The 24,019-nt window shown below is 39.8% G+C and overlaps 8 protein-coding genes across 12 annotated transcripts; 4 read left to right on the forward strand and 4 right to left on the reverse strand.

Moving 5' to 3' along the window:
- Window positions 1-33: 33 nt before the first annotated feature.
- Window positions 34-1,949, reverse strand: LOC111593896. Its single transcript, XM_023306965.2, has 6 exons — window positions 1,880-1,949; window positions 1,696-1,776; window positions 1,363-1,629; window positions 605-1,305; window positions 312-533; window positions 34-253 (listed from the first exon to the last, which is right to left on the reverse strand). The coding sequence occupies exons 2-6, from the start codon at window positions 1,744-1,746 to the stop codon at window positions 49-51; spliced, it is 1,446 nt and encodes a 481-aa protein (XP_023162733.2). The 5' UTR covers window positions 1,747-1,776; window positions 1,880-1,949; the 3' UTR covers window positions 34-48.
- Window positions 1,950-2,047: 98 nt separating this feature from the next.
- On the reverse strand, window positions 2,048-4,146 carry LOC111593900. The gene is made up of 4 exons (XM_023306970.2): window positions 3,700-4,146; window positions 3,108-3,408; window positions 2,925-3,043; window positions 2,048-2,536 (listed from the first exon to the last, which is right to left on the reverse strand). Exons 1-4 carry the CDS (start codon window positions 3,747-3,749, stop codon window positions 2,326-2,328), a joined length of 681 nt encoding a protein of 226 aa, XP_023162738.1. The 5' UTR covers window positions 3,750-4,146; the 3' UTR covers window positions 2,048-2,325.
- Window positions 4,147-4,205: 59 nt separating this feature from the next.
- LOC111593898 (peptidyl-prolyl cis-trans isomerase FKBP8) lies at window positions 4,206-6,385 on the forward strand. Its single transcript, XM_023306967.2, has 7 exons — window positions 4,206-4,387; window positions 4,476-4,994; window positions 5,060-5,142; window positions 5,210-5,351; window positions 5,422-5,589; window positions 5,659-5,889; window positions 5,955-6,385. Exons 2-7 carry the CDS (start codon window positions 4,482-4,484, stop codon window positions 6,030-6,032), a joined length of 1,215 nt encoding a protein of 404 aa, XP_023162735.1. The 5' UTR covers window positions 4,206-4,387; window positions 4,476-4,481; the 3' UTR covers window positions 6,033-6,385.
- An 80-nt stretch (window positions 6,386-6,465) lies between these two features.
- Window positions 6,466-7,934, forward strand: LOC111593899 (lysosomal aspartic protease). Its single transcript, XM_023306968.2, has 2 exons — window positions 6,466-7,497; window positions 7,557-7,934. Exons 1-2 carry the CDS (start codon window positions 6,595-6,597, stop codon window positions 7,815-7,817), a joined length of 1,164 nt encoding a protein of 387 aa, XP_023162736.2. The 5' UTR covers window positions 6,466-6,594; the 3' UTR covers window positions 7,818-7,934.
- Window positions 7,935-9,458: 1,524 nt separating this feature from the next.
- LOC111593897 ((Lyso)-N-acylphosphatidylethanolamine lipase) lies at window positions 9,459-11,952 on the reverse strand. The gene is made up of 2 exons (XM_023306966.2): window positions 11,555-11,952; window positions 9,459-10,842 (listed from the first exon to the last, which is right to left on the reverse strand). The coding sequence occupies exons 1-2, from the start codon at window positions 11,633-11,635 to the stop codon at window positions 9,520-9,522; spliced, it is 1,404 nt and encodes a 467-aa protein (XP_023162734.2). The 5' UTR covers window positions 11,636-11,952; the 3' UTR covers window positions 9,459-9,519.
- Window positions 11,953-12,420: 468 nt separating this feature from the next.
- On the forward strand, window positions 12,421-14,456 carry LOC111593832 (tubulin--tyrosine ligase-like protein 12). The gene has a single exon (XM_023306870.2). The coding sequence runs from the start codon at window positions 12,484-12,486 to the stop codon at window positions 14,380-14,382; it is 1,899 nt and encodes a 632-aa protein (XP_023162638.2). The 5' UTR covers window positions 12,421-12,483; the 3' UTR covers window positions 14,383-14,456.
- Window positions 14,457-15,390: 934 nt separating this feature from the next.
- Window positions 15,391-23,538, reverse strand: LOC111593819 (activin receptor type-1). Of its 5 annotated transcripts, none has more exons than XM_030225153.1 (7): window positions 17,901-17,965; window positions 17,547-17,664; window positions 17,165-17,240; window positions 16,446-17,104; window positions 15,978-16,388; window positions 15,688-15,913; window positions 15,391-15,627 (listed from the first exon to the last, which is right to left on the reverse strand). In XM_030225153.1, exons 1-7 carry the CDS (start codon window positions 17,941-17,943, stop codon window positions 15,478-15,480), a joined length of 1,683 nt encoding a protein of 560 aa, XP_030081013.1. In that variant the 5' UTR covers window positions 17,944-17,965; the 3' UTR covers window positions 15,391-15,477. The 5 variants fall into 5 exon arrangements, with proteins under 5 accessions (XP_030081013.1, XP_023162618.1, XP_023162617.1 ...); XM_023306850.2 differs by lacking the exon at window positions 17,901-17,965 and adding an exon at window positions 18,037-18,079 and having other exon boundaries at window positions 15,392-15,627; XM_023306849.2 differs by lacking the exon at window positions 17,901-17,965 and adding an exon at window positions 18,171-18,290 and having other exon boundaries at window positions 15,393-15,627.
- Window positions 20,003-23,976, forward strand: LOC111593818 (protein kintoun). Its single transcript, XM_023306848.2, has 4 exons — window positions 20,003-21,430; window positions 21,509-22,667; window positions 22,741-22,894; window positions 23,531-23,976. The coding sequence occupies exons 1-4, from the start codon at window positions 20,206-20,208 to the stop codon at window positions 23,747-23,749; spliced, it is 2,757 nt and encodes a 918-aa protein (XP_023162616.2). The 5' UTR covers window positions 20,003-20,205; the 3' UTR covers window positions 23,750-23,976.
- Window positions 23,977-24,019: the final 43 nt, after the last annotated feature.

The following is a 24,019-nucleotide window of genomic DNA, read 5'->3' on the forward strand; positions in this document are numbered from 1 at the left end:
TTAACGAAAAAGAAAAAAAATAAAAAATAAAAAAATAAACTATTAACGCTAACAACGTAAGATTTCAGCCAAAGGTGGCCCAAATCTTCCATAGGGATCCTTGGGTAATATTAGTATATTATCGCACCACGAATATCCAATTACACGATTCTCAATGATCTTCTTAAAAGCAGCATTCTCATTGATGAGATCACGATAATTATCATTGGACACAACTGCCGCATTGCGCTCGTAAGCTAACTGAAGTATAAAACTGAAAAGAAAATTGTTGAGAGACAATATATAATAAAAATAGCTCCTTCAATATTTACCGATCATCGTAGCTGATGGCCTGTTGATTAGGTAAATTTTTACAGGGTGTAAATACAATGTTTCCATCCTTATACAATTGATCGAGCAGGGCCGGATTCGATGATTTGTTCGCGTTGCGTCGAAACAATGGAATGACAGCTTTTACATCGTGTCCCATCTTCTGAAAATACTCTATACAATATTTTATGCCTTCCGAAGAGAATACATTGGAGCGACCATGACTGTGAATGCAAAACGACAACAGAATAAAATTAGATTAGATTCGAAAAAATTCGGAGTAAAGAACGCTCACCCAAAGGCCACATTGCTGCCATCTATGATAATGGGACGTTTGTGAGTTATTGGCACATTTTCCTCTACACCTGGATTATATGTATTACTATTATAATCGGCGAGTTTCTTGCGTTCCGTTGAGGTAAATAAGCTTTCGTTCATCCGTTGTGTAGTCTTTCTTGGCGTCTTAGCAGCTCTTAATCCATCTTCTGTAGAGTTCATATGACGTCTTCGCTTTGGACTTAAATCATCACCATTGACCCTCGATAAGGGTATAAAGTCTTCTTGTATAAATATCACACTATCATCTAATAAATGCTGTGAAACGAGATTTTTACCATCTTCTTTGTTGGACTGATCAATAACAATGCTGTCATCAATGATTATGCAAGAAGTATCATTCGTTGATAATGGATTCGCAGTATTTGTGGCATAGTCAACGCTATTGTAGTTGGTCCCCCTCGCAAAATTTTCCCATAATTTATGCTCCCGCTTTTTATCCACTTCAAAACGACTAACTGTACCAATGTCTCCATCCATTTTGGTGCTAATTGGTTCCTTCGGTGACTCGTCGTCTGCGTCATCATCTGTATCTATAGTGATTTTAGCCATATCCGGTTCCAACACAATACAATCATCATCATCGCTACTCTCAATCTCTTCAATAATCTCGCCCTCTTCTGTTTTCTTCTTTAACAAACTGTTGGACCCAGCTGCCCGCTGCAATATTCTAAATAGTAAATGGTGTTTGGCAAGGTATTGTCTATATCTACTTACCTGAATCGTGGCATAAGACTTTGGTTTTGGCAATGACTGTTGGTGCTGATTTTGGCGTTGCGACTGACGTTGCTGATTTCGTTCTTGCTGCTGCTTTGCATATTGCCTGGCATATTGAAGTCGCAAATTTCTTTTGGCTCTGCATGAAGTAGGTGTGGCCTTGGCTTGTATATTAAGTGCACGACGTTTGATGGAGTTGGCAAGCTTCGCTGAATAGCTTCTATTTAAATTTGGTGGCGGTTTCCTCGTCTGCAAGCGCTTGAGCCTCTTTTGAAATAAGCTCAAAGTTAAGAAATAAAAGTAATCAATAATAATCATTAGTAATTAACTTACTTTAAACAAATGATCCTTAAACTTGCGGAATTGCGGTTGGTTCGACGGCATTGTGGTACAAGTATCGGTGTTAAATTGTAACTGACATCAGATGAAAAACATATGTATATTTATGTACATAGGTACACATATTAATATGGGTTTTTAAAAATTTGACATATTTAAACTTATTTTTCGTACTTACTGCGCATACTTTAAGGTGCTTTTTGAATAAAACTACAATTTGATCGGATTTTGATTATATATACATCGAGTTTTATTATTTAATCGCATGAACAGCTTACGTATGGCAATATCAGTTTACATTTATTTTGATTAAAATACCACTATGGTTAGACATTTAACAGAGGAATGGCATTAACTTAAATATGATTGGCGCATCGCTTGTAAATTCAGCTAGCTAAGATCGTTTATATCACTCGAATGATACACTTTAGATAAATCGGCTTCTTCTCAATGTCCACATCCTTCATCAATTAGATTAGAAAAAAATCCAGTTTCTTGACAACATTTAGTTATATAAAAAGGTAACACACACACAAATTTGTAGACAAAAGCTGCATATTGTATACTGTTGACTGGGAGTTCCTGATCCCTAATCGTTGACTAACTACTTTCCATCCAAACCGTTTACTGCTTAAGCTCACGTATCTCATTCCGTATATTGGCACGTGCCAGCTCCTCGTACTTCTCATGGTATTCTGTTGTTGCATATATGCATGGTATTAGCAACAGAGTCTCCAAGACCTTGACACGCATCATTTTATAGCTCTCATCATCCAGATTGGCGTATTCATGACGCAACAGTTGAGTATAGTGTTTATATTCCTCTGGCGGAGCACTGCAGATGACAGCAGAGCTTAGACTCTTCTTAGCGCATGAGCTAGTCGAGCGTGCACGACTAGGCAACTGCCCTGTATCCAGCTAACAACCAGTTGTCTAACTGGCCCTTTTGAATGAATTCTTCAGGGAGTCGGATGGAGTCTACCGAAGGATATTAATAGAATCTTGATTATCCACCCATTAGAGCTATCACTGTATATAAGGACACATAAACTAGTATAATTCCTTGTCCTGCTCAGATTTAATAGCCAATACTATATATAGGCAGACAGACAAGCTGGCAGTCGTGGCCAAAAAGTTGCACTGAGACAGGCATTGCTTATATCAAACATTTCTAAATCTTTTGGATACAGGACACATTTAAAGATCTTATATGTAGTACATACGCCAACACAACCAAATCAACATCCTGCAACAAATTGGCTTCGTCATCATGCGACCAGGTGACCTCATTGTCAGGCGTCTTGCGACCCAACAGATTGCAGACAAGCGACTTGGCATGCTCCTGCATTACATCATTTCGAATTTCATCAATAATGATACAATCTATATCTTATACATCTACTCACATCCTCAATCATAGCATCGCGACAAAATTCCTCGAACACTTCGCAATTCTGTTGCACACAGCTGCGATTGCCATCGAAGTGATAATATTGAAAGAAGGCAGCCAAAGCAATGCTCGGTGCACAGTCGGATAGATGCTCATGCTTGCGCTGCATCATCTCCTGCCAGTTGTGGTAGGCTCGAGTTGGACTATCTTCGCTCAGATGCTGTTCGATGCGTGCAAACCAGACATTGGTCACATCCTCCGGAACATCGTAGTGAGCACAGATATTACGCCAGATTTGCTCCATTTTCAAAGTATTTCTGTTTTATTTATTAGTTTTTTAGGTGGATTTAGTTACACTCTTTGGCCACTTTCGTTTCACAAATTTGCACTGATACAATTTACTAGAAATTTTTGTTCTGGAACTCGCGCAGTTTTTCACCCAAAAAAAAGCGTTCTCTCTTTGGTGTTTGGGGGACTGACGCATGCGCTATATGATTTCCAGCAACTGCGTCGGCCGCCCCTTAATAACAATCACAAAGAACCCCCAATAATCGCGACAAGTTAACTAATACATAACTAATAATAATTAACTGCAATTCAATACTCACTTCCATCTCCCGAGCTGCGCTGGAACAAGAGGCTCCTGGAAGCGCCTCATTTCCCATTGCCGCTGGGCACGTGTTTGTTTTTGATGCCGATTGATATATTGAAGTTCTTTTTTTTAGCGACGATTGGTGTTTGGCTTTTTTAGAGCGGTGCTTATGGATCTTCCATCTTTTTTTGCCGCCACCTTTATTTTTTTTGCCCATTATTTAAAATAGCAATAAATGTTGTTGCAAACAAAGCATATGTAGAATATAAAACAGAACGCAACAGCTGATTGGCGTTGCCACGATATCAAAAATCAAAATTAACCAAATAATTAAGCATAGTGTTTTTAAGACAAGTTTCAGTTGTATCATTACCCATCCACAAGTACAAAATAATTTTATGTCATCCGTTGGTATAATATAAATATCTATATCAACAAATTGAAAAAAAAAATATGTAAATACATGCCCATGACACTTTGATCATGTGATGTTGGCAACCCTGGCAATGTGAAATGTCAAATGTACTTGTGAAAGTAATCATTCCCAAACCTGAATTTTACTGTATAATTTCAAATAGTCAGTTAATTTCTAAAATTGTTGGGTCGTTTCAGTGCGCAAACGGTTGGAAAGTTTAGCACTTACAAAACAGTTAACGCCACTGATTGTTTATCCGCAATTAGTCCCAAATTGAACTACATTTAGAGTGAGTATCGATGGCTGTAGCCAAATTTGTTGGTTGGGTTTTTTGCCCTTTGTTCCATGTTTCAACGTTTTACGCATAAATCCGTCAGCTTAATATGGACATCGAAAAATCTAGCAGCAGCTCTTTTGAAGATCTAACCAATGCCGATGACACCAACGATATTCGGTCAACCCATTCCAATGTGGATGAATCCGAAACATCCGAAGCCGAATCGGCTCCAATGCAAAGTAGTAGCAATAGCGAAGTTAATACAAAGCAGCAAGATGAAGATATGGATGATGAAATCGAATGCGATATTTTGGGAAATAAACAGCTAATTAAGCGTATTATTAAAAAGGCACCAGCCAATGCCAAAAGACCCAATCGCGGTGATCTGGTAACGATCACATATACGGGTAAGTTGGAAGATGGCACCGTTGTAGAAAAGGAAGAGCGCTTCCAATGTCATGTGGGCGATTTCGAGGTGGTCCAAGGCTTAGATATGGTGCTGCCAATGATGCATGTTGGCGAAGTAGCACAAGTTAGCATCGATCAACGCTTCGGCTACGGCACCATAGGTCTTAAAACTGAAAATCCACCAGAAACTGTTATACCACCCAACACTAATGTAAGTGAAATGATTTGCTTATAATCCGATTCAAGTAAACAAGACATAAACCCTTTAAATTGCAGCTGATTTATGAATTAGAACTGGTTGACGTTAAGTTTGAGGACTTCGTTGATTTGAAATCTTTCGATGTTTTGCGTAAATATGGGTAATAGATAATAGATAACAGATAATACTTAAAAAGATATTGATATAAATTGTTTTTGGAAATGCAGTGCGAGGAAAAAAGAACGTGCTAATTTCTTTTACAAACGTGTAGAATACAACAATGCAATTCATCTGTATAGACGTGCGCTGGACTATTTGGATAATCGTGATGGTGATCCCGATGCTGAGTTTGGCAAAGAAGATCTAGAGGTAACGAACAATGAATAACTAATCAATAATGTTATTGATGTCACATATATTAATCAAATTTATTCCATAGCTATCCAACAGTGATTTGCAAAGTCTATTAGAAGATCGTCTTATTGTCTATAACAATTTGGCAATGGCTCAGATCAAAGTTGGAGCTTACGATGCTGCATTGCAGTCCGTGGAACATGTGCTACGTTGCCAGCCCAATAACCCCAAGGCCCTATATCGCAAGGGCAGAGTATGTTGAATACTTTTATTGTGTACGTGGCACTTAACAAATCTTTATCTCCCATTCGTTCCTTATCAGGTGCTCGAGGGCAAGAATGATACGCAAGGGGCAATCAAGCTGTTGCAGAAGGTTGCGACACTGGAGCCGGATAATAAATCTGTACAATCAGATTTGGCTAGACTCTTTATAAAGGCACGCCGAGATGAGCACAACGAAAAAGAAATGTACCAGAAAATGTTAGGTCAAGCTAAGAAAATGGAGCAAAAGACCAATGTTCGACAGAAAACACCCTTGGTAGATAATTCAAAAGTAAGCTGAAAGACAAAGCATTGATGATATTCCTTATTTGTCAATGTCCCTTCTTTTTTTTACAGTTAAAACTAATCGGATTTTTAATGGGCACCATTTTAATAGGAGTTGCTGGTGTAGCTATTTACCGCTACAAGTACTGATCAGGATAAAAATAAAGTATATTTTGCAAGTCGGTACTTTAAGCAATTTATAATGCATTTTAAAGAAGGAAACATCTATATATCTATGTCAAAATTATCAATGTTGGAAAATGGTTGCTTATAGTGATACCCTTTGAAATGCACAGAGAACGATTACTAGCACACTCAAAACAGTAACCATAAGTTAAGAGATTAGATAAAATTCAACAATTTATTGCAAATATATATATATATATACATGTGTGTATATATGTATATATATATTACAATTACAAAGCCTTTTGAAAACAAACGATGTAACATCGATTCAGATTTAACCCAAAATAAAATTGATCAAGTATTTATAAGTCAAAGAGCAAATTCAATTATTAAACATTAAGGGCGATTCATCCCTGGTTACACGACTTCTGGTATTTTTGGTCAAATTTAGCACATTTTGTTTGCTGAATCATTTTCACTGCTTCGCCGCAAATATTTAATTAGGTGCAACACAAACGGTTAAAATCCAATCAGTCAAGAGTGAATTTTACAACTTAAAACATTTCAATCGCTTGCAGTAGTCATGCAGAAGTCATTGCTACTAATTGCTGCTTGCCTAGCCGTAGCCTTGGCAGTGGAACCGCAACTCTTGCGAGTACCGTTAATCAAATTCCAATCTGCACGCCGGCATTTTGCAGAAGTCGGCACCGAGTTGCATCAATTGCGCATTAAATATGGCGCCGTCGCTGCTCCCGAACCGCTCTCCAATTATCTGGATGCCCAATACTATGGCCCTATATCGATTGGCTCACCGCCGCAAAATTTCAAAGTAGTTTTCGATACAGGCTCTTCCAATCTATGGGTGCCATCCAAAAAATGTCACCTGACCAACATCGCTTGCTTGATGCACAACAAATACGATGCCAGCAAATCGTCGACATACAGTAAGAACGGCACCGCATTCGATATACACTATGGCTCGGGCAGTTTGTCTGGTTACTTATCAAGCGACATAGTCAACATTGCCGGCTTGGATATCAAGGGTCAAACATTCGCTGAGGCTTTGAGTGAACCTGGTTTGGTCTTTGTCGCCGCCAAATTCGATGGTATCCTTGGATTGGGCTATAGTTCGATATCTGTGGATGGCGTTAAGCCACCATTTTACAGCATGTTCGAACAGAGTTTAATCGCGCAGCCGGTGTTTTCATTCTACTTGAATCGTGATCCCGCGGCGCCCGAAGGAGGTGAAATCATTTTCGGCGGCTCTGATACCAATCATTATACGGGCGATTTCACCTATTTGCCTGTAACACGCAAAGGTTACTGGCAAATCCAAATGGATTCCGCTCAAATAAATAATGTGGAGCTGTGCAAAGGTGGCTGTCAGGTAATTGCTGATACGGGCACTTCGCTAATCGCAGCACCTGTTGCCGAAGCCACCTCAATCAATCAGGCTATCGGAGGCACACCCATTGTGGGTGGACAGGTAAGAATGCTTCTTGCTGTTTACTGTTCATATATATACATAATTGTTAACTCTTCCAGTATATCGTCTCTTGTGACTTAATACCCAATTTGCCTGTCATCAAATTCGTACTGGGCGGCAAAACGTTTGAGCTGGAAGGGAAGGATTATATTTTACGCGTTGCTCAAATGGGAAAAACTATTTGTCTGTCCGGCTTCATGGGTATGGATATACCACCACCAAATGGTCCCCTCTGGATTCTGGGCGATGTCTTCATTGGCAAATACTATACTGAATTCGATATGGGCAATGACCGTGTTGGCTTTGCCGATGCCAAGTAGAGCAGTCTATCAAACCATTTTTATCAATTCTATTATATACACTTATAACCTAATGCAAAAGGCAACTTAACATTTATAATTGTAATCTATAACATGTGAAAAAATGCATATTGCTAGAAAGATTTTGCTACAATTCAAGAAGCAAATTAAACATAATAATTATAGTCCATTAAAATATGTTATTTTATGTAAACAAAATGTCTTTGTCTTTGTTGTCTGAGTTTTGCTTTCGTTAGTCACGAACCTTGGCTTATCAAGTGGCAAGTTAATTTTGTTTTTTTAATTCTCTTTGATAATTTTGTATATAGTCGACAGCTTTGTTTACTTCTTATATACATATACATTAACTTTCCAATGTATATTCCAGCGAAAGAGAGCCAATCTGTTTGTGCTCACATTGCATGACGACAAGTCGTAAATTAAACTGATCTGATATAGGAATCATATACACTATATACACTTAATTGCTGCAGTTATTTTGTATACACATAAGTATGATTGTTTATATGGCAAGCGCTTATAACAATGAGCTTTGCTGATAGTGCAAAATCTGGAAAATGAGCTGTTAAATAAATACACATGTAAATATAATATAATATATTTAACACTATGCAACAAGGCACTTAAATTTAGTTTCTATACATATGTTCATTAAAATTTGTGACGTTTAGATGCATTTCTTGAAAATTGCATAGAGAGGCGATATGGGGTGAGAGGTGGAGAGAACTGAACAAGATAACGAGCCATTATATATGAAACAGCTGGGTCAGCTATAATAGAAAAACTATATATGAGCGAGAAAACTGATACGTAGGAGACAGAGTTCGAGTCGTTTTATAGAAGGAAGCTAACATGCAAAAGAGAAACCCGCGGGAACTCAACGTTAGAAAACGAACTGTTATTTAAGAGAGTGAACGAAAGCAATCTATTATACAAGAGAGCAAACCGTTATATAAGAGAGCCAACTTTTATGCAAGAGAGTAAATATATAAAAGAAAGTGAAAATAAAGTGAGAAAGCAATTCGGCAAAAAGTGAGACAGCGATTGAAAATTTGAGCAAATAAGTTAAGATAATGAGTGCTCGATTTAGACATAGCTAAATTGCCATTCAGTGAGAGATCTACATTACTCAGTGAATAAAAATAGTTTTCACAGCTTTTGCTTATCAAAAAACTTTAAATAATTTTTTAAGTACATTTCCATATTATTGTAGATTGCAAAGCATGAATAATTGTGATTAGCTAAGCTAAAAGTTAAATCAATTTTGTTGTCTAGGCCACTGGGTTAGGTCGATGACTGCCGCTGTGAGTTGGACCGACGTCAAACGCCTGATACGGAATGAATTGTTTAGCCAAAGCGAGCTTTTAGGCGCAGTTGTGAAAAGAATACAGAATAAATGATTTATCAGAATTACTAAATGAAACTCTTGAACTTTGTTCAGAATAATATAGCACGCGTAATTAATCAGATTCGAGTACTGAATCACGCAGCAACGTTGGGTTGCGAAAGATTGTGTGAATGGACTTGAATGACAATAGAGAATAACAAACTAAAGAACTAAGATAAGACAACATTTAATACTAGGCAAAACAGGCTAATAATAAAGTTAAAAATAAAAAAAATAATAATAATAGACACATTATTGGTAAAGCAACATTTATAATAATATAAAGGCCGCCAAGAATATTCATTGCGCTTTCTCTCATTTTCGTTTCACATCGGCCAAATCTAATTTGTTGGTCTTTGTCTTTGTTACGGTTGTAGTTGCTTCTGCCGATGTTGCTGCAGCTGCCTCTCCACCTTTTGAAGCATCTTTTGATGTTGTGAATGTAACATCTTGGACAGCATCCGTCTGTGGTTTGATCTCCACGGATACCGCCGCTGCCCTCAAATTTGGCATGTCGTGCTCCTCATCCGATTCAGTTGAGTCACGGATTATCTGTATCGCTTCAACCACCGGCGGCAACTGCTGCAGCTGGCGCTCAATTTTATTGACTTTGTATATATCACAGGTCTCGTTGACGTAGCGATTGAATACGTCTGGCTTATCTGCATACACATGATGCCCGGCACCGGTCACGATCTTAATATCAACCAAATTAGTGCCCCTTTGAGATTTGATTTTCTCACCAGAAGCAGAATCAATCCAGCTACGTGAGCCGTAGATGAATGTGATGGGTATATCGCTACGTACATCCTTGATCCTATGGATCATTGGATGCTTGGCCCAGCCAAATGATTGCATCATGCTATGAAATGCCGATTCACCACTCGGTCGCTGGGCATTGCACTGATGTATATACTGGGGCAAGAGATTGATGTCCTCCTCGATGGTATGCTGGAACTTGCGCATAATATCGGGACGTGTCTTCTGAACCACCCACTGGCCAAACGGGCCGGCAGCCCGCAAGGCCCACAGTGGGTTCAATGGCGTTAAAACGCGTGCAATCGCACGTAACCACAAGGGAATCTGTTTAGTGTTGGTCGATTCGGCGGGTTTCTCGGGAAATCCCCATGGATCGGCCAGTATCAAATGTCTAACACGTTCCGGGTAACTCAGCGCGTAGCTGGATGCAATAAATCCACCCATGGAGTGACCCAACAGTATCATATCAGTTATATTCATTTCGCGACGCCATTCCTCAACCGATTTCACAAATTGCTTCTCACAGACCAGTGCATCTTTGGCAAACAGTGGTCTGGAGCTTCGTCCGAAGCCAAGTACATCCATTGCATAGACCGGGCGATCCTTGGCGAAGGCATCCAAATTCATAACCCATAAGGCAACGCCGGCGCCAAGACCATGCAGCAATACAAGGGGCACCTCCTTAGACTCTGTATTCATGCTCACCGTCCAAATCTTATCCGCATCGCCCACAGCTGGACCAATGTCCACGAAGAAGCCGCGGTAGGGCAACTTCAGATATGAAAGTATCTTCTTCTCTACGGCCCGTAGCATAGTTGGCGATGATGCTGTCCAGTTATGCCACCATTGCCAAAGGCTAAAGCCGTTAGTTTTCGAAACCTAAAATATTATTTTTGCATAAAAATTAAATACTGGAATTTGACTACGCATAAAACATGATTATCCGTTATGACAAATGTGTTGTGTGCTCCAATTATCTAATTTATCGAATTGTTTTTCTACATAAATGTAAAAGGGAATTTTGTTGTAAAATAAGCAGCTTTCGTTTTCCCATGTGTGATTAGAAAAATATCTAATATGATTAGACATAGGCAAATATATATATGTTGATAAAGCTCACGAATATATACATAAAACAACAAGAGTTTATAACCACTTAAATTTGGTATGTACTCTTATACTATTATGCCCTATAGATACTGTTCTACTTGTTAGCTGACGAACAAGGAATATTGTTATACTCATATATAGGCGAACAGTAATTGCTCACACTCACACATGCATACATACATTTATATGTTTATCTGCATACGTCATAGATTCTATGGCAAACGCGGAAGTGCCGCCAAATGGGCGTGGATTACCTAACGGACACAGTGATCGCGCCCACAGAAACTGCGCAGTTAGCTATGTATGTATGTTAGAATGTATGGATGTATGTAGGTATGTATGTAAGTATGTATGTATGTATATAAGTACAAACTTCTGTATATCATATTTCTTGATATTGACAGTTTGTTGTTTGACCTTTTCGGCATTAATATCAATGTATCAAAGTTATTCGAAATCCTTTTTCATTCAATTTGCTTACCTCAACGTCCATTGACCGAGCCTCTAGCGGAGCATCTGCAGGGCCTTCGGCTTGGTTTGGCAATGCCAGTGTGCCACTCATTTGATTGTATTTTTTCGCTTAGTATATATTCTCAGATGCTTTGCAGTTGTTAAATTTGAATGTTTGCCAGAAGAATGACAATTAATACTAGCAAATTTCTGCGACGTTGCAGCATTTGCGCGAATTTTGATAATCTTACATAGGCCAAGTTAACCCTTTTTTGGTCAAAAAAAAGGCCTGGTTAGTGTCGAGTTATGATGACTATGAATTTTTATTCTAAGCTAGCTTGCTGATTGTGTGGGTTTTTTGTATGGTTGTGTGTATGTGCAGCCGCCACTTTTGTGTAATTTTTGTCTAATGGTGAAATTGTATATTGTTGTCATTTATTTATATGTGCTCACCAAAAAGTTGACTGGAGCAACAGCTGTTCGGCAAACCGCAACCCTGACATATGTTCTGTGCTTGGTATTAAATTTTCTTTACAAATTACTGGCGCAATTTGAAAAAAAAATACTTACACAGTTCAATCACTTAATTAGTGCACAATTACTGAATAAAAGAATCTGTGATTTTTACAATTTATACAGATTTTCTAAACTTGTGATTGTTAATATTAATGTAAATGTTGTAAAAATACCAACTCTGTTCAGCAGCTGAACTAGCAGGGAGTCAGCAAATACGTTCAGCTCTATTACTCTCAAACTGTTAAAAATTTGCTTTTTTTGCCGCCTATCGATAGCGATTGAAATAATTGCGAAATTCAAATATTTCTTAGTCCTGGTCTTTAGTATTTTTAGTACTTACCAGCTAGTATATTTTCATTGTACTAAAATGTCAAAATATAAAAATATACCAACCATGTGAATTAGCCGGGCTGAGGCAGTGCCTTTTGTACCTTCGCAGGCGACATGGATGGAATTAACAAGTATAATGAATTTGTGGCTCTGCACAAACCTCAACTAGAATCCTCAGGAGTTCCTGTACATTTCTGGCCAGCACTCTATCGCAAACTTTGCATGGACAACTTTGATGCTGGCGAAGCTCTGCAGCTAATGCTCATCGACTACGACGAGGATGAGCAGGAGGAGGAAGACGACAAAACAAAACCAGTATTTGCTTTAGAAGTAGCACGAGAGCATGGCATCAAGGCAAGTGATCCGCAGGCTATATATTTAATAGACCATGTCTGGACATTTCGCTTCAAAACAGCTCGACAGCAATTGCTGCATTATCCACAGCTGACGGATCGCTTGTCCGCCATCATGGGCGTGGATCTGGAGCATGAGCAGCGCATCGATAAGATATTGAGACGCATATGGCGATATTGTCATGCCTACTCCATTGCTAGAGAAGGTTTGACCGACGAGGAACGTCTGCCCATTTGGTATGTGATGGATGAGGTTGGTTCCGCTGTCAATCATTCGGATGAGCCCAACTTTCGTTTGGTGCCGCTGCTGTACCTCACAACTCAAACCACTTACAGCGTGCTATTTCCCATAAAGGATTCGGTTCAGGGTACTCCAGTGACTCGAGATTTTGCTGAATATGTGTCTAATGATGCACCGCAGCGCTCCGCCTTGCTTCTGCCCTGGCAGGAGACGGACTTGAGTGAGGAAAGCTTTCTGCAGGTGGAACCCAGTGCTGATTACTTTGCCAGTGGCCACATACCAGAAACATATCCACGGGAGGAGGAGACATTGCCTGGATCTACGCCTCCTGTCCGTTGTGATCCCCTAAAGGTTTTTGCTCAATACAATCTGATACGTGAGCATTTAACAGCGCCTGAATTTATGCTAGTCGACAACAGAGAGGAGGCGGATGTGCTCTGGCTCACCTGTCATTTCAAGAATTTCGGAGAATTCGCTAGACAAACGCCACACAAATTCATAAATCAGTTTCCCTTTGAGTACGTCATAACCATTAAGGATCTGCTGGGTATTGTAGGGCGTCGTGCTGCCCTGGAGCATCACAATGTTGCCACGCTGGAGACTTACCCTGCCTGGTTGCCTACCACATACAATTTATCCACTGAGTTGCGTGAATTTGTGGCTTATTATCAACGAAGATCAGCAAAGGGCTTGGATAACCATTGGATTATCAAGCCCTGGAATCTCGCACGTGGTCTCGATACCTACATCACAAATAATATTAAGCAAATTGTGCGTTTGCCTGCAACCGGACCAAAGATAGCCCAGAAATATATTGAAAATCCTGTGCTGTTCAAACGCGAGGAGCTCAACGCCCAAGTCAAATTTGATGTGCGCTACGTGCTGCTGGTGAAGCGAGTGAAGCCTCTAGAGGCTTACGTACATCGCAAGTTCTTTTTGCGCTTTGCCAATCACGCCTTCTCCTTGGACAACTTTGACGACTACGAGAAGCATTATACGGTAATGAATTACCAGGAGCAGGCAGAGCTGCACCACATACAATGCGATGACTTCTTGGACATGTGGCAAGAGCAGTATCCTCAACACAATTGGGCGGCAGTGGAGGATCGTATCTGTGACATGCTGCACGAGGTGCTACAGTGCGCTAGCCAAGAGCTACCGCCTCGTGGTTTAGCGCCTTGTGCTCAGTCGAGAGCAGTTTATGCAGCAGACATAATGCTGGCCTGGACGGGCCAGACTGACGAGGAGAACCAGATGAGCATGCAGCCAAAGCTATTGGAGATCAACTGGACACCCGATTGCAAACGCGCTTGCGATTACTATCCCGATTTCTTCAACGACATATTCAAGCTGCTATTCCTCGACGAGCAGAACAACGAGACTTTCAGATTGCTGACAGAAAAGGAACATGACATGTAGATGTTAAAGGAGTATTCAACATGGAAACATTTATAATTCATCTGAAGTGTACACGAAGCGTAGACGGAAAAGATGTCGACCAAATTTTCTCGAACATTTTTTAAACACTAAAACATTGAATTATATGCTCATATATGTTGAAAGCATATATCTTATTAAATTTGTTTTTGAAAATAAAGTTCTATGTTATATATTACGAATTGGTAATATAATCGAAAGACATCTATGAAAAGATAGAAGAGATGCTAAATATATAAGTGCAGTAATTTATATTATCGCCGTCCGAGTCTAAACGATATTCGCCATGGATTCACTTGACAAATTATAGAATTTGTTTATTTTATTTTTACTTAACAATTAGGTTGTATTTTTTTTGTTGATAGTATCTTAAGTCATTTGTAAACTACATATACAACTTAATTAGCGCTCATTTGTACAGTATACAAAGTATTGTATATAGATAAATATATATATGTATATATGTATATATATATATATATATAACTTCTATATGTAGTTGGGAACTATTCACTTAACTAGGTGCACAATATGTTTCGTGTATGTGTTGAGTGTGTTTGATTGTTAGTTGTTTTCGTGTATGTGTCGCCAATTGCTTACATTCTCAATAACTCTATCATAGCTTGATAAGAAAAAAGAAATAATATAGCTGCTTAGATAGCTGTTGACGTTCAGTGTTCAGTGTTCGTAGGTGTATGACGTAAAAAGTGAGCTTAGAGGTAAATATATATAAAAATGTTTTTGCGTTTTGTTGTTTACCAATTCTTAATTGTAATGGCACTTGAAATGAAAATGATTAAAGTTTATATAAATGTAGGCGATTCGCATAACTTATAAAGTTGATACTTCTAGTCAAGTTAGATTTCTTCTTTATACATTTAAGGCAATTTGCAAGGCACAAAATTAAATATCGATTCATGCAGTTACAGACTAACGAAAAAGAGTACAATGAAAAATAAAACTTCAATATATAATGCATATGAATGAAACTTAGCCTTCTAGCAAAATGAACTCAACTAATGTCGCTTAAGACTAATTAAAAATAAAACTTAAGTTCCTAAAACATTAAACAAACTACTAAACGCATACTTCATCAAAGTCTAAACGTATCTTCTCATCAACGGAAGCTAATTTATGTATAGTCTTTTTAATGCGCAATGCTGGCAGACGAACATTCGGATTCTGATGCCAGCATTCCTTCATTAGCTTGGACATACCAGCCAGAAGCTGTAAGCGAAAGCAAAATTAGCAATTGTAGCATAATCTTTATAGTGTTATTATACTCACAGAATCTGAGCTCCAGCGATTAGGTATGGATGGTCTATAGTTGTCAATACAGACAACTTTGCGCATATCCTCAAAGCTGGGATCCATGGGCACCACATCATAGAAGGGTACCTTGTACTCCTCAGCAATACCACACGAAATAGTGCGGCGACAAACCTCCCAAAGAACCAAGCCAAAGGCGTAAATATCAGTGCGACGTAGTGCCTCAAAGCACTCCATGTCAATGCTAAAGAGTAAGGACAAAGAGTTACTTTAGCTGTTCAATAGTTACTTAGCTATAGTCTGTTTACCTCTCATCCAGTACTTCCGGTGCCATATACCGCTTAGTGCCCACTTTTGGATTATGTCCCAAATCTAATTGTCCTGTGACATGCGAGTGCGTAACTGCTAGACCAAAGTCAGCTATAACACAAGTTCCATTGGCAGTGACCAATATGTTCTTCGATTTCAAATCACGATGTGCCATTGCCGGCTTGCCCTCAGTGCCAAAGATTTCAGTGTGCAAGTGCACGAGTCCATTTGCAATCGACAAGCAAATCCAAATCATATCATTATGACTAAGTGCATTGCGGTTCAGATGATCGAAGAGCGAGCCTTGCGGATAGTAGTGAGTCATCAGCCAGAGCTGGGTGCAGGAGTTACGTGAGGTCATGTCAGAGCCAATGAAGCCTAGGATATTCTCGTGGCGCAGCAAAACAGTGCTGAAAGAGTTGAAAATAGTTAACTACAGCTCATAGTAATTCCAAGTGTTAGCTAACCTATAGATTTCGGTTTCACGTTTCCAAGACTCCTCATCACGACTGAAAAATATTTTGACGGCAATACTTTCGCCGTGCCAATGGCCGCGCCACACCTCACCGTACTTGCCACGACCAATGCACTCAATCAATGTCACCTGTTTGGCCAACGTGCGTTGCACCAGCAATGGCAGTCCTGAACCGGAACCGGAAGTAACCGAATGCTGCAAATATTCACGCAAAGTACTATCCCCGGCGCTAGTGGCGCGCAGCAATTCATCGTTAACCAAATACGATTCCGGATCCTGTTTAATGCGCGTTGCCGCAAGTCGCTTGCGATGGCTGCGACGCATAAAGTACACCGCCACAACGCCCATAAGTGTGATTATTATAAATGGTCCCAAAATTGCAGCGGCCATTTTGCTTATGTTGCTGCTGTCGGCTGTGATCACCACATCGCCGCGGACAAAAGGTGGCAACTCGGGGAATTCGCCATCATTGCAAAAATCGCTTGCACAGCAAACGATATTTATGAACTTTGCTGTATTGCGTTTCGAGGGGCCGTTGAACTTATTCAAAGCATTCTGATTACAAATCAACGGCAGCTGATCTTGGGATTTGGTGCAGCCGCGCGACACTAGCTCCTGACCAACGGCATCACGTGTACGTGATTTCCAGCACTGCAATTGAAATGCAAGAAATGAAAAATCAGATAGATTAGACAGGCCTTATTTACTCACCTGTATGGCATTCTGGCATGTATGGGCGTGTTGATTCGGATCGAGACAGGGTGGTTCACACGCAAAACATTTTAATCTGTGCATGTAAAATGTATCAGATTAGCAAAAAATTCAAAACATACAATTTGTATGTGTGTCTGTGGCTGTATGTGTGTGTGTGTGAGAGGGAAGCTTAATGAAACAGGCGGCCAAATGAATTTTACCTTCTTTTCATGCGTCGCTTACTCTTAACATGTCTTCTATTAAGGAGTGCAGCGTGTAAATAGATTGGTAGGTCATAAATTTAAGGGTGTTGGGATATAAGGGTGTAGCAATAGTTGTTAATTGTATTGCTTTAGCAATTAACTGTGAATGGAGGATGCGTTTAATTCAACTTAATTACCTCGGATGCGTTAACAAAGAGTTTTGTGGTATAGCTGGAAATTCTTTTCCGTTAATGTGCGGCGGCAATTCCATATCCATATCCTGTTGCTCATCTAACAAGAGTCCACTAATTTCCGCTGCAAGAACAACAAGAACAACAACACGGCCAATGAGTCTCACATATACACGCAACTGGCTAGAAATACTCAACGCACACATACGCAAACACATTTTTGTATACACAAATCAAATGCTAGCATATGTATGTATTTGTGTTTGTATTCGTATGTGTGTGTGTAGATTATAAATGCACTTTTATGCTATGCTCGCCCACATAAGCATTCTTATGCATTTATATAATACATAATTTTACAATTGGGCATTATTTTCATGTTGTTCACTGCACTTCGTGACATTTTTGTATAATACTTGTCTTTATTCGCGGCGCAATTGGTCAGAACAGTAGCATATGAAAACAAATTGTCGTCCAAACACACACATATACACACAAACAAATAAGCAGCGCGTAGGCATCATTTTTTCGAAGAAATATGCCGCTATGTAAGTCATACACTCGTGTTTATATGCAAATGTTTATGTTTCACATACATTATGTGACAATTAGACACATATTTTAACACACCTTTTGCATTTTTATATAAAAAAAATGACAACAGAAAAACCAAAAATAAATTTGACTCCATAGCCATTGTTTTTTTCCCAACACTAACAGCTCAACGTTAACCAACACCAACAGATATACATCGATGGCTGAGGTTACCCTAAAAATACGTTTACATTTAATTATAATGTTAACAGCAGTAATTTTGGGTGCCCATACTAAAAACTGTTAGGATAATACCAAATACTGTTAAAGATTACTATTTAAACCACTCGTCGTTATGTTGTTCAGGTCACACTGAGCCGGTCCTCAGCTTGCTTCGCCTGGAAAAAATTGATCAGCTGAAAAGTTTCTAGAATATCTAAACAAACGTCAAAGACAATATCACAGTAATTTTAACAGAAAAAATATAATATAAATATAAATTGGCTACTTTTAATAAATATCTAAGTACATACACTTATGTATTCACATACATATATTTTTTAGGTAAGTTTGACCTATGTGTACCTTTGCTCGTGTGTATGTGTAGTTGCTAGTAGAAATGCATTTGTGTGTGCACTAGTTCTATTGTTTTTTTTTTTCTCAAATTGTGATTGCTGTAAAAGCTGCTTAGTGGTCATTGACTTTCCTTATTGTGTTCAAGTTCATTTGGTTTGTCAACCTTATCTTACAACGACGCCTGTGCAATTCTCTCTGCAAATCCTGTTCAGTGGGCGTGTGCTAAACGGCTGCTGGTTTATTTGGGACCGGTTTCATCTAGTGGGCCACAAACTTTATGCAGAAAATCAATCAATTTCATATTCGTATCGATATTGATCAAACGCCGCATTTTATATATACACATACATGTGCTCCCCTTGGTCACGTAACTGTAATAATTTTTCCACATTTTCTTTTGCGCGTGTACACACAAACATGCACGCACACACACACACGCAGTCGCCGAGGGTCCTAAACATGTGCTTGTTTGCTGTTGTTGTCCCTTTTCTATCATTTTATTGTCCTTTTTATCTGGATATACGTGTATTTTGACAAGCCATCTCGTCAGTGCTGCGCAACACTAACAACGCGTACAGATTACACACACACATTATTTATATACAGAACATCGCTAAACAACAACAATAAAACGCAGACACAAACAATTGAGGGCAAGTGGTTGGTTAGCTGCCTCTGCTTATCTATCGTCGCTCCCTCCATTCCCTCTTGCTGTCCGCAAAACATTTGCCGGCGTTTCGATGCTCATTCGTAAAAGTTCGCTCGCGCCGCAAACATCCACACATCACACAGACACATACAAATACATACAGACCCTGATACGAAACGACGGTCACAACAAAACGGCAAACTACGCAGTACGTTTTAGCTAGAATAATAATAAAGCGATAGCCCCACTATGTCTATATTCTGTGCGCCTTCGTGTCCATTACATAATCTATGTAATTACACATTTCGGTGCTGCCAAAAAACTAAATTGCAACCGGCAAAATTTACTGAGAGAGGACAGAAAGAGACAGAGTGTAACCGTATGCGATTGAGAGACCAAGAGCTGTGTGTCTGAATATTGAATGTCGTCTTATATTTATATAAAAGGAGAAGCATATGTATATGTTATTAAATGCAGAGAATGAAGATTACGCACGGGCTTTGCCTATAGCGAGTTAAAAACCTACGACAATTGAGAGATAAGCGACTCATCGATTTTATATAGGTGTATTCATGCATGTGTGTGTTTCTTGAAGTGCATACGTCACAATGCGGCTTCTATCGATAATCAATTTCGCCAGTTATTGCATCAGCTGTCATTTATTAAATTACCATTTAACTCTCTCTTTCTATCTCTTTTCAGAATCCACTCGAACGAAAAAAACATCAGTAAACAACAGTTAATCGTGTTAGTTCTTGTTAGTTGTAAAATTATTTAAAGAGTGCAACAAGTGTTCCAAAGGAAATCTCTGCCGAATTGCGCGAGTTTGTAAAAGCAGTAGTGAGAGTGAGAGTGAGATAGTGCTAGTGCTAGTGAGAGTGAGTGCAGGTTTGAGGATCTGAAGCTATGTCCGCTTCCACTCGTAATAAACACTCAAAGATCCATGGTAATGAAAAATTGGATATTAGTACTGATGAATTTGACCGAATACGCGAAGCTTTGAAGAACGAGGAGTTTCGCAAATTGTTTTTCGATTACGTTGACGAAGTCCAGGATCCAGAGAATCGTAAGATCTACGAGCAAGAGATAACACAGCTGGAAAAGGAGCGCGGCGTTGACGTCACCTTTATACATCCGCAGCCGGGCTTCGTGATTAAATCATCGATTGATGGCGAACTAAAATGCTTCATTAATATTGCAAGCTCTACAGTTGTGGAACGGCCTAACAATGAGGTTTCAGTTAATTCTGAAACTGGCCGAAAGGGTCTTAGCTGGTCCATTCCAATGGCCCAGACACCGCCACGCGACGATCTCGATGCCAGTAACAAGCATTGCAAAGTCTTCGATGTTGTCTTCCATCCGGATGCACTGCATCTTGCTAAGCGCAACGCGCAGTTCCGTCAATGCGTCATAGATACCGCGCTCGATGGCGTGGAGCGTGAATATCATGTAAATTTGGATCGTGCCAATCTCAAATTTCCAAAGCTTGACTACAAGGGCATGGCCCATCCCACGGTGCTGCGTAAATTATCGAAAAATCCAACAGACGAGGAGAAGGAACCGCATCCCCTAGAGCACATGTACCCAAAGAAACCTGAGGCTGATGCTGGCCAGGCCAAGATCTTGCCAGTTAAGGAAAAAGTGACGCCCGTGCCATCATTTGCGGTGCCGAAATACAGCATCAAGCATAGCCATGACGTTGATTTGGCTGAATATACAGACGAACTGGATGCCAAGCTGCAGGTGACAATACCACGTGCTCTGGTTGTTGAAATTGAACTGCCGTTGCTCAACTCAACGGCGGATTGTCATTTGGATGTGACACAGAAGTCGATTTATCTGCTCAGCGAGCGACATGGCGCCAAATACAAATTGAAACTGGATTTGCCCTACACTGTAAACGATAAGGCTGGCAATGCACGTTTTGATACGGAGTACAGACGTTTGTGCATAACTTTGCCCGTGGTGCGTTCCACGCCAAGTCAAGAGCGCAACCTGCATGATACTGTGCGGATTCTCAGCCGCGAGGATAGCGGCGTGGAACTCAATTCGAATGGCGAATCGCCAGTCGAGGATGAGGAAGCTATTGTCGAGCTGAGTGAGCAGAGCCAAGAAAATGATTCCGATGCATGTAAGTACATATATATATACTATATATATATATATAGATCTGTTGTAATTCAGTTCGCTTTGATTTCCTTCCATTTAGTCCCACCTATTGCCGCTGTTTCGCCCCGCTCATTCCTAAAGAGTAATCTGCATTATCAGCTGCCCGCCCAGTTTAATTGCAACATTTTGGACAATGTAATTGTCTTTGTGCTGCACGTCTCGAATGTGCAACCGGACTCTGTGCAGACATTGCAGCAAGCACGCAGTCTGCACTTGCAATTCGCCTCCATGGGCACTGGCTATTATCCCACCCACTATGCGTTCCTAATGCAGCTGCCCGTTGAGGTGCAGCCCCAGCTGCATATCGATCATATCGAAGTTGATACTGGTGATGAAAATGTGGTTTTGAGGCTGACTATGAATGAGCCCTGCATGTCGCTGCCTAACTATCTGGCTGGACCTGATAGCAATGATCTCAAGGAATTTTCAGTGCTTGGTCATCATAGCAGCAATGAGGTAGGAACTGAGTTTGAGAACTGTGACTTGGTTTCGGAGAAGTCACTGCAGATTAGCATGGATCATAATAATGTGGAACACGCACTGGAAGTGACAATCGAACCTCAAGAAAATAAAGGTCCCTTAGACACAGTGGACAGTGTAGAACTGCTGCATGAGCACCAGCAAAATTTGCAACAGCAGCAGCATCAGAAAAAGCTGAATAAGAAGCAGCGCAAGCGCAACAAAAAGCAACGATCACTTTCCGAGTCCGCCTGTGAGGATCTAAAGTTAGCTCAAGAACATCATGAGCAAGTGCAGCAGCAGCAGCAGCAGAAAAAGAAGCAGCAACTGCAACTGCACCAGCAAAAGGCGAAAGATAATCACGTTCAAGAGCAGCCTGAAGATGCTTCTCCAGAGCGCCTTAAAAATGTCTCTCAGCCGATGGATACGCTGAAGCTGCCACGTCGCAAGCAGCGCAGCTTCTCAGAATGCAATGATAGCAGCCTCAGTAGCAGCTGCGTGCAACGTAGCATCTTGAAGCGTTTCAGTCGCTACGGACCCCATCCCTCCATCTCCGATAGCTGCTCATCCATTGATGATTGCTCTTCAACGTATTCATGCTCAGTGGATGCAGCCGGCACTGGGTTCTCACAATCGTTCGGTAGCATACCAGAGGAACGAGGTGGAGATGAGGATAATCTCTCAGAGAGCTGCAAGAAGACTGTTAGATTTAATGATCACATCATGAAGCAAGTGTTCAGGTGCGTCTAAATATAAAATGATTTCAATTGCAAACAATTCCATCTAATTGACAATTCGCATATCTATTTTTAGGCTCGACTCGAGCATACTGGGCCAACGAAAGAAGAATCAAAAGCGACGCGATTGCAAATTGCGCGCTCAACAGCGTCGCCTCAGCGAAGGCGACTCGGTCGATTACGTGGAGGTGGAATCCACACACGGGAATGGAGAGCAGCCCGCCCGCAAGGTAAACTTGTGATAGTAACTGATTGGCAACACCTTGTTAATTTGCCGATTTTAGAAGCTAATTGAATTAGTGCGGCAAATGCAAATATTGATTTACATATACAGCCATGTCTAGTTGGAGTGTTAAATTATCTATTGTTTGGTTAGAAATTTGGAATTTGGAATTTGAAGTCTTTTATGCGTGTAAGCTAGTTAAATATTTAACATAAATTGCAAATTAATTCGCAACTAAATGTGATAATTTAAACTAAAGCAAAGGGCGCATCAAATTGAACCAGTTTTCAGCAGTCTTATTGCGATTTAAGTTAAATCAGCTTAACTATTTATTAAATGAAGGTCACGACTTTAAATGATAATGGAATATTTGTGTTTACTTGCAATTCACGTGTAATTTAAGCAAATATTTAATTGAATGATGATGTCACTTGAGATTAGTTGGAAAATATAATAGTGCCAATTGCTGAAAGCTATTAAGCGTAAAGGGGAAATGTTAGTGAAAGCTGTTAGGCTTTAATCTTAAATGCGAGTAAATAGTATAACCTCTTTGTGTTGTAGGGTAATTCAGATACTCTTTAGTACAATGTATACACTTACATTCTTATCAAAAACGCACTAAAGATCCGTTTCCACCTTTCAGACCGCTACCAATGCACAGTATTTCAAAAATCATCCTCATGACAAGGAGAACAAGAAAATATCGCTGCATGATAGCGGCCTCGACTTAACCAATGGTTCCATCAACAAAAACAATCACAGCAACGAAAATGAAACTAAACGCAATGAAGCAGACACCAAGAATGCCATGATGTTTGAAATGGATGATGATGAGGACGAGAATGAGGCTGAGAATAATTAAAACAGAGCTCGAGCCACTCTTGATCAGCGAACTGTGCATGTGTTATTTTTCGAGGCAGGTTTTCAAAGGAATTTTTGAAACTACATTTATTAAACTAATTATATACAAACAACACTATATGTACTATTATTATTAACACTTTTTTTTTGAAACGAAGTTTTTGAATGAAAACGTGCTAAACGTTGTTTATCTAACAGGCGCTCAATTTAATAACCATATACAATTGAAAATTGTTTAGGTACATATATTTATAATAATAATAATGAATGA

The sequence above is a fragment of the Drosophila hydei genome, unplaced genomic scaffold, assembly GCF_003285905.1.
Source record: "Drosophila hydei strain 15085-1641.00,03,60 unplaced genomic scaffold, DhydRS2 tig00008122-arrow-pilon, whole genome shotgun sequence".
NCBI lineage: Eukaryota > Metazoa > Arthropoda > Insecta > Diptera > Drosophilidae > Drosophila > Drosophila hydei.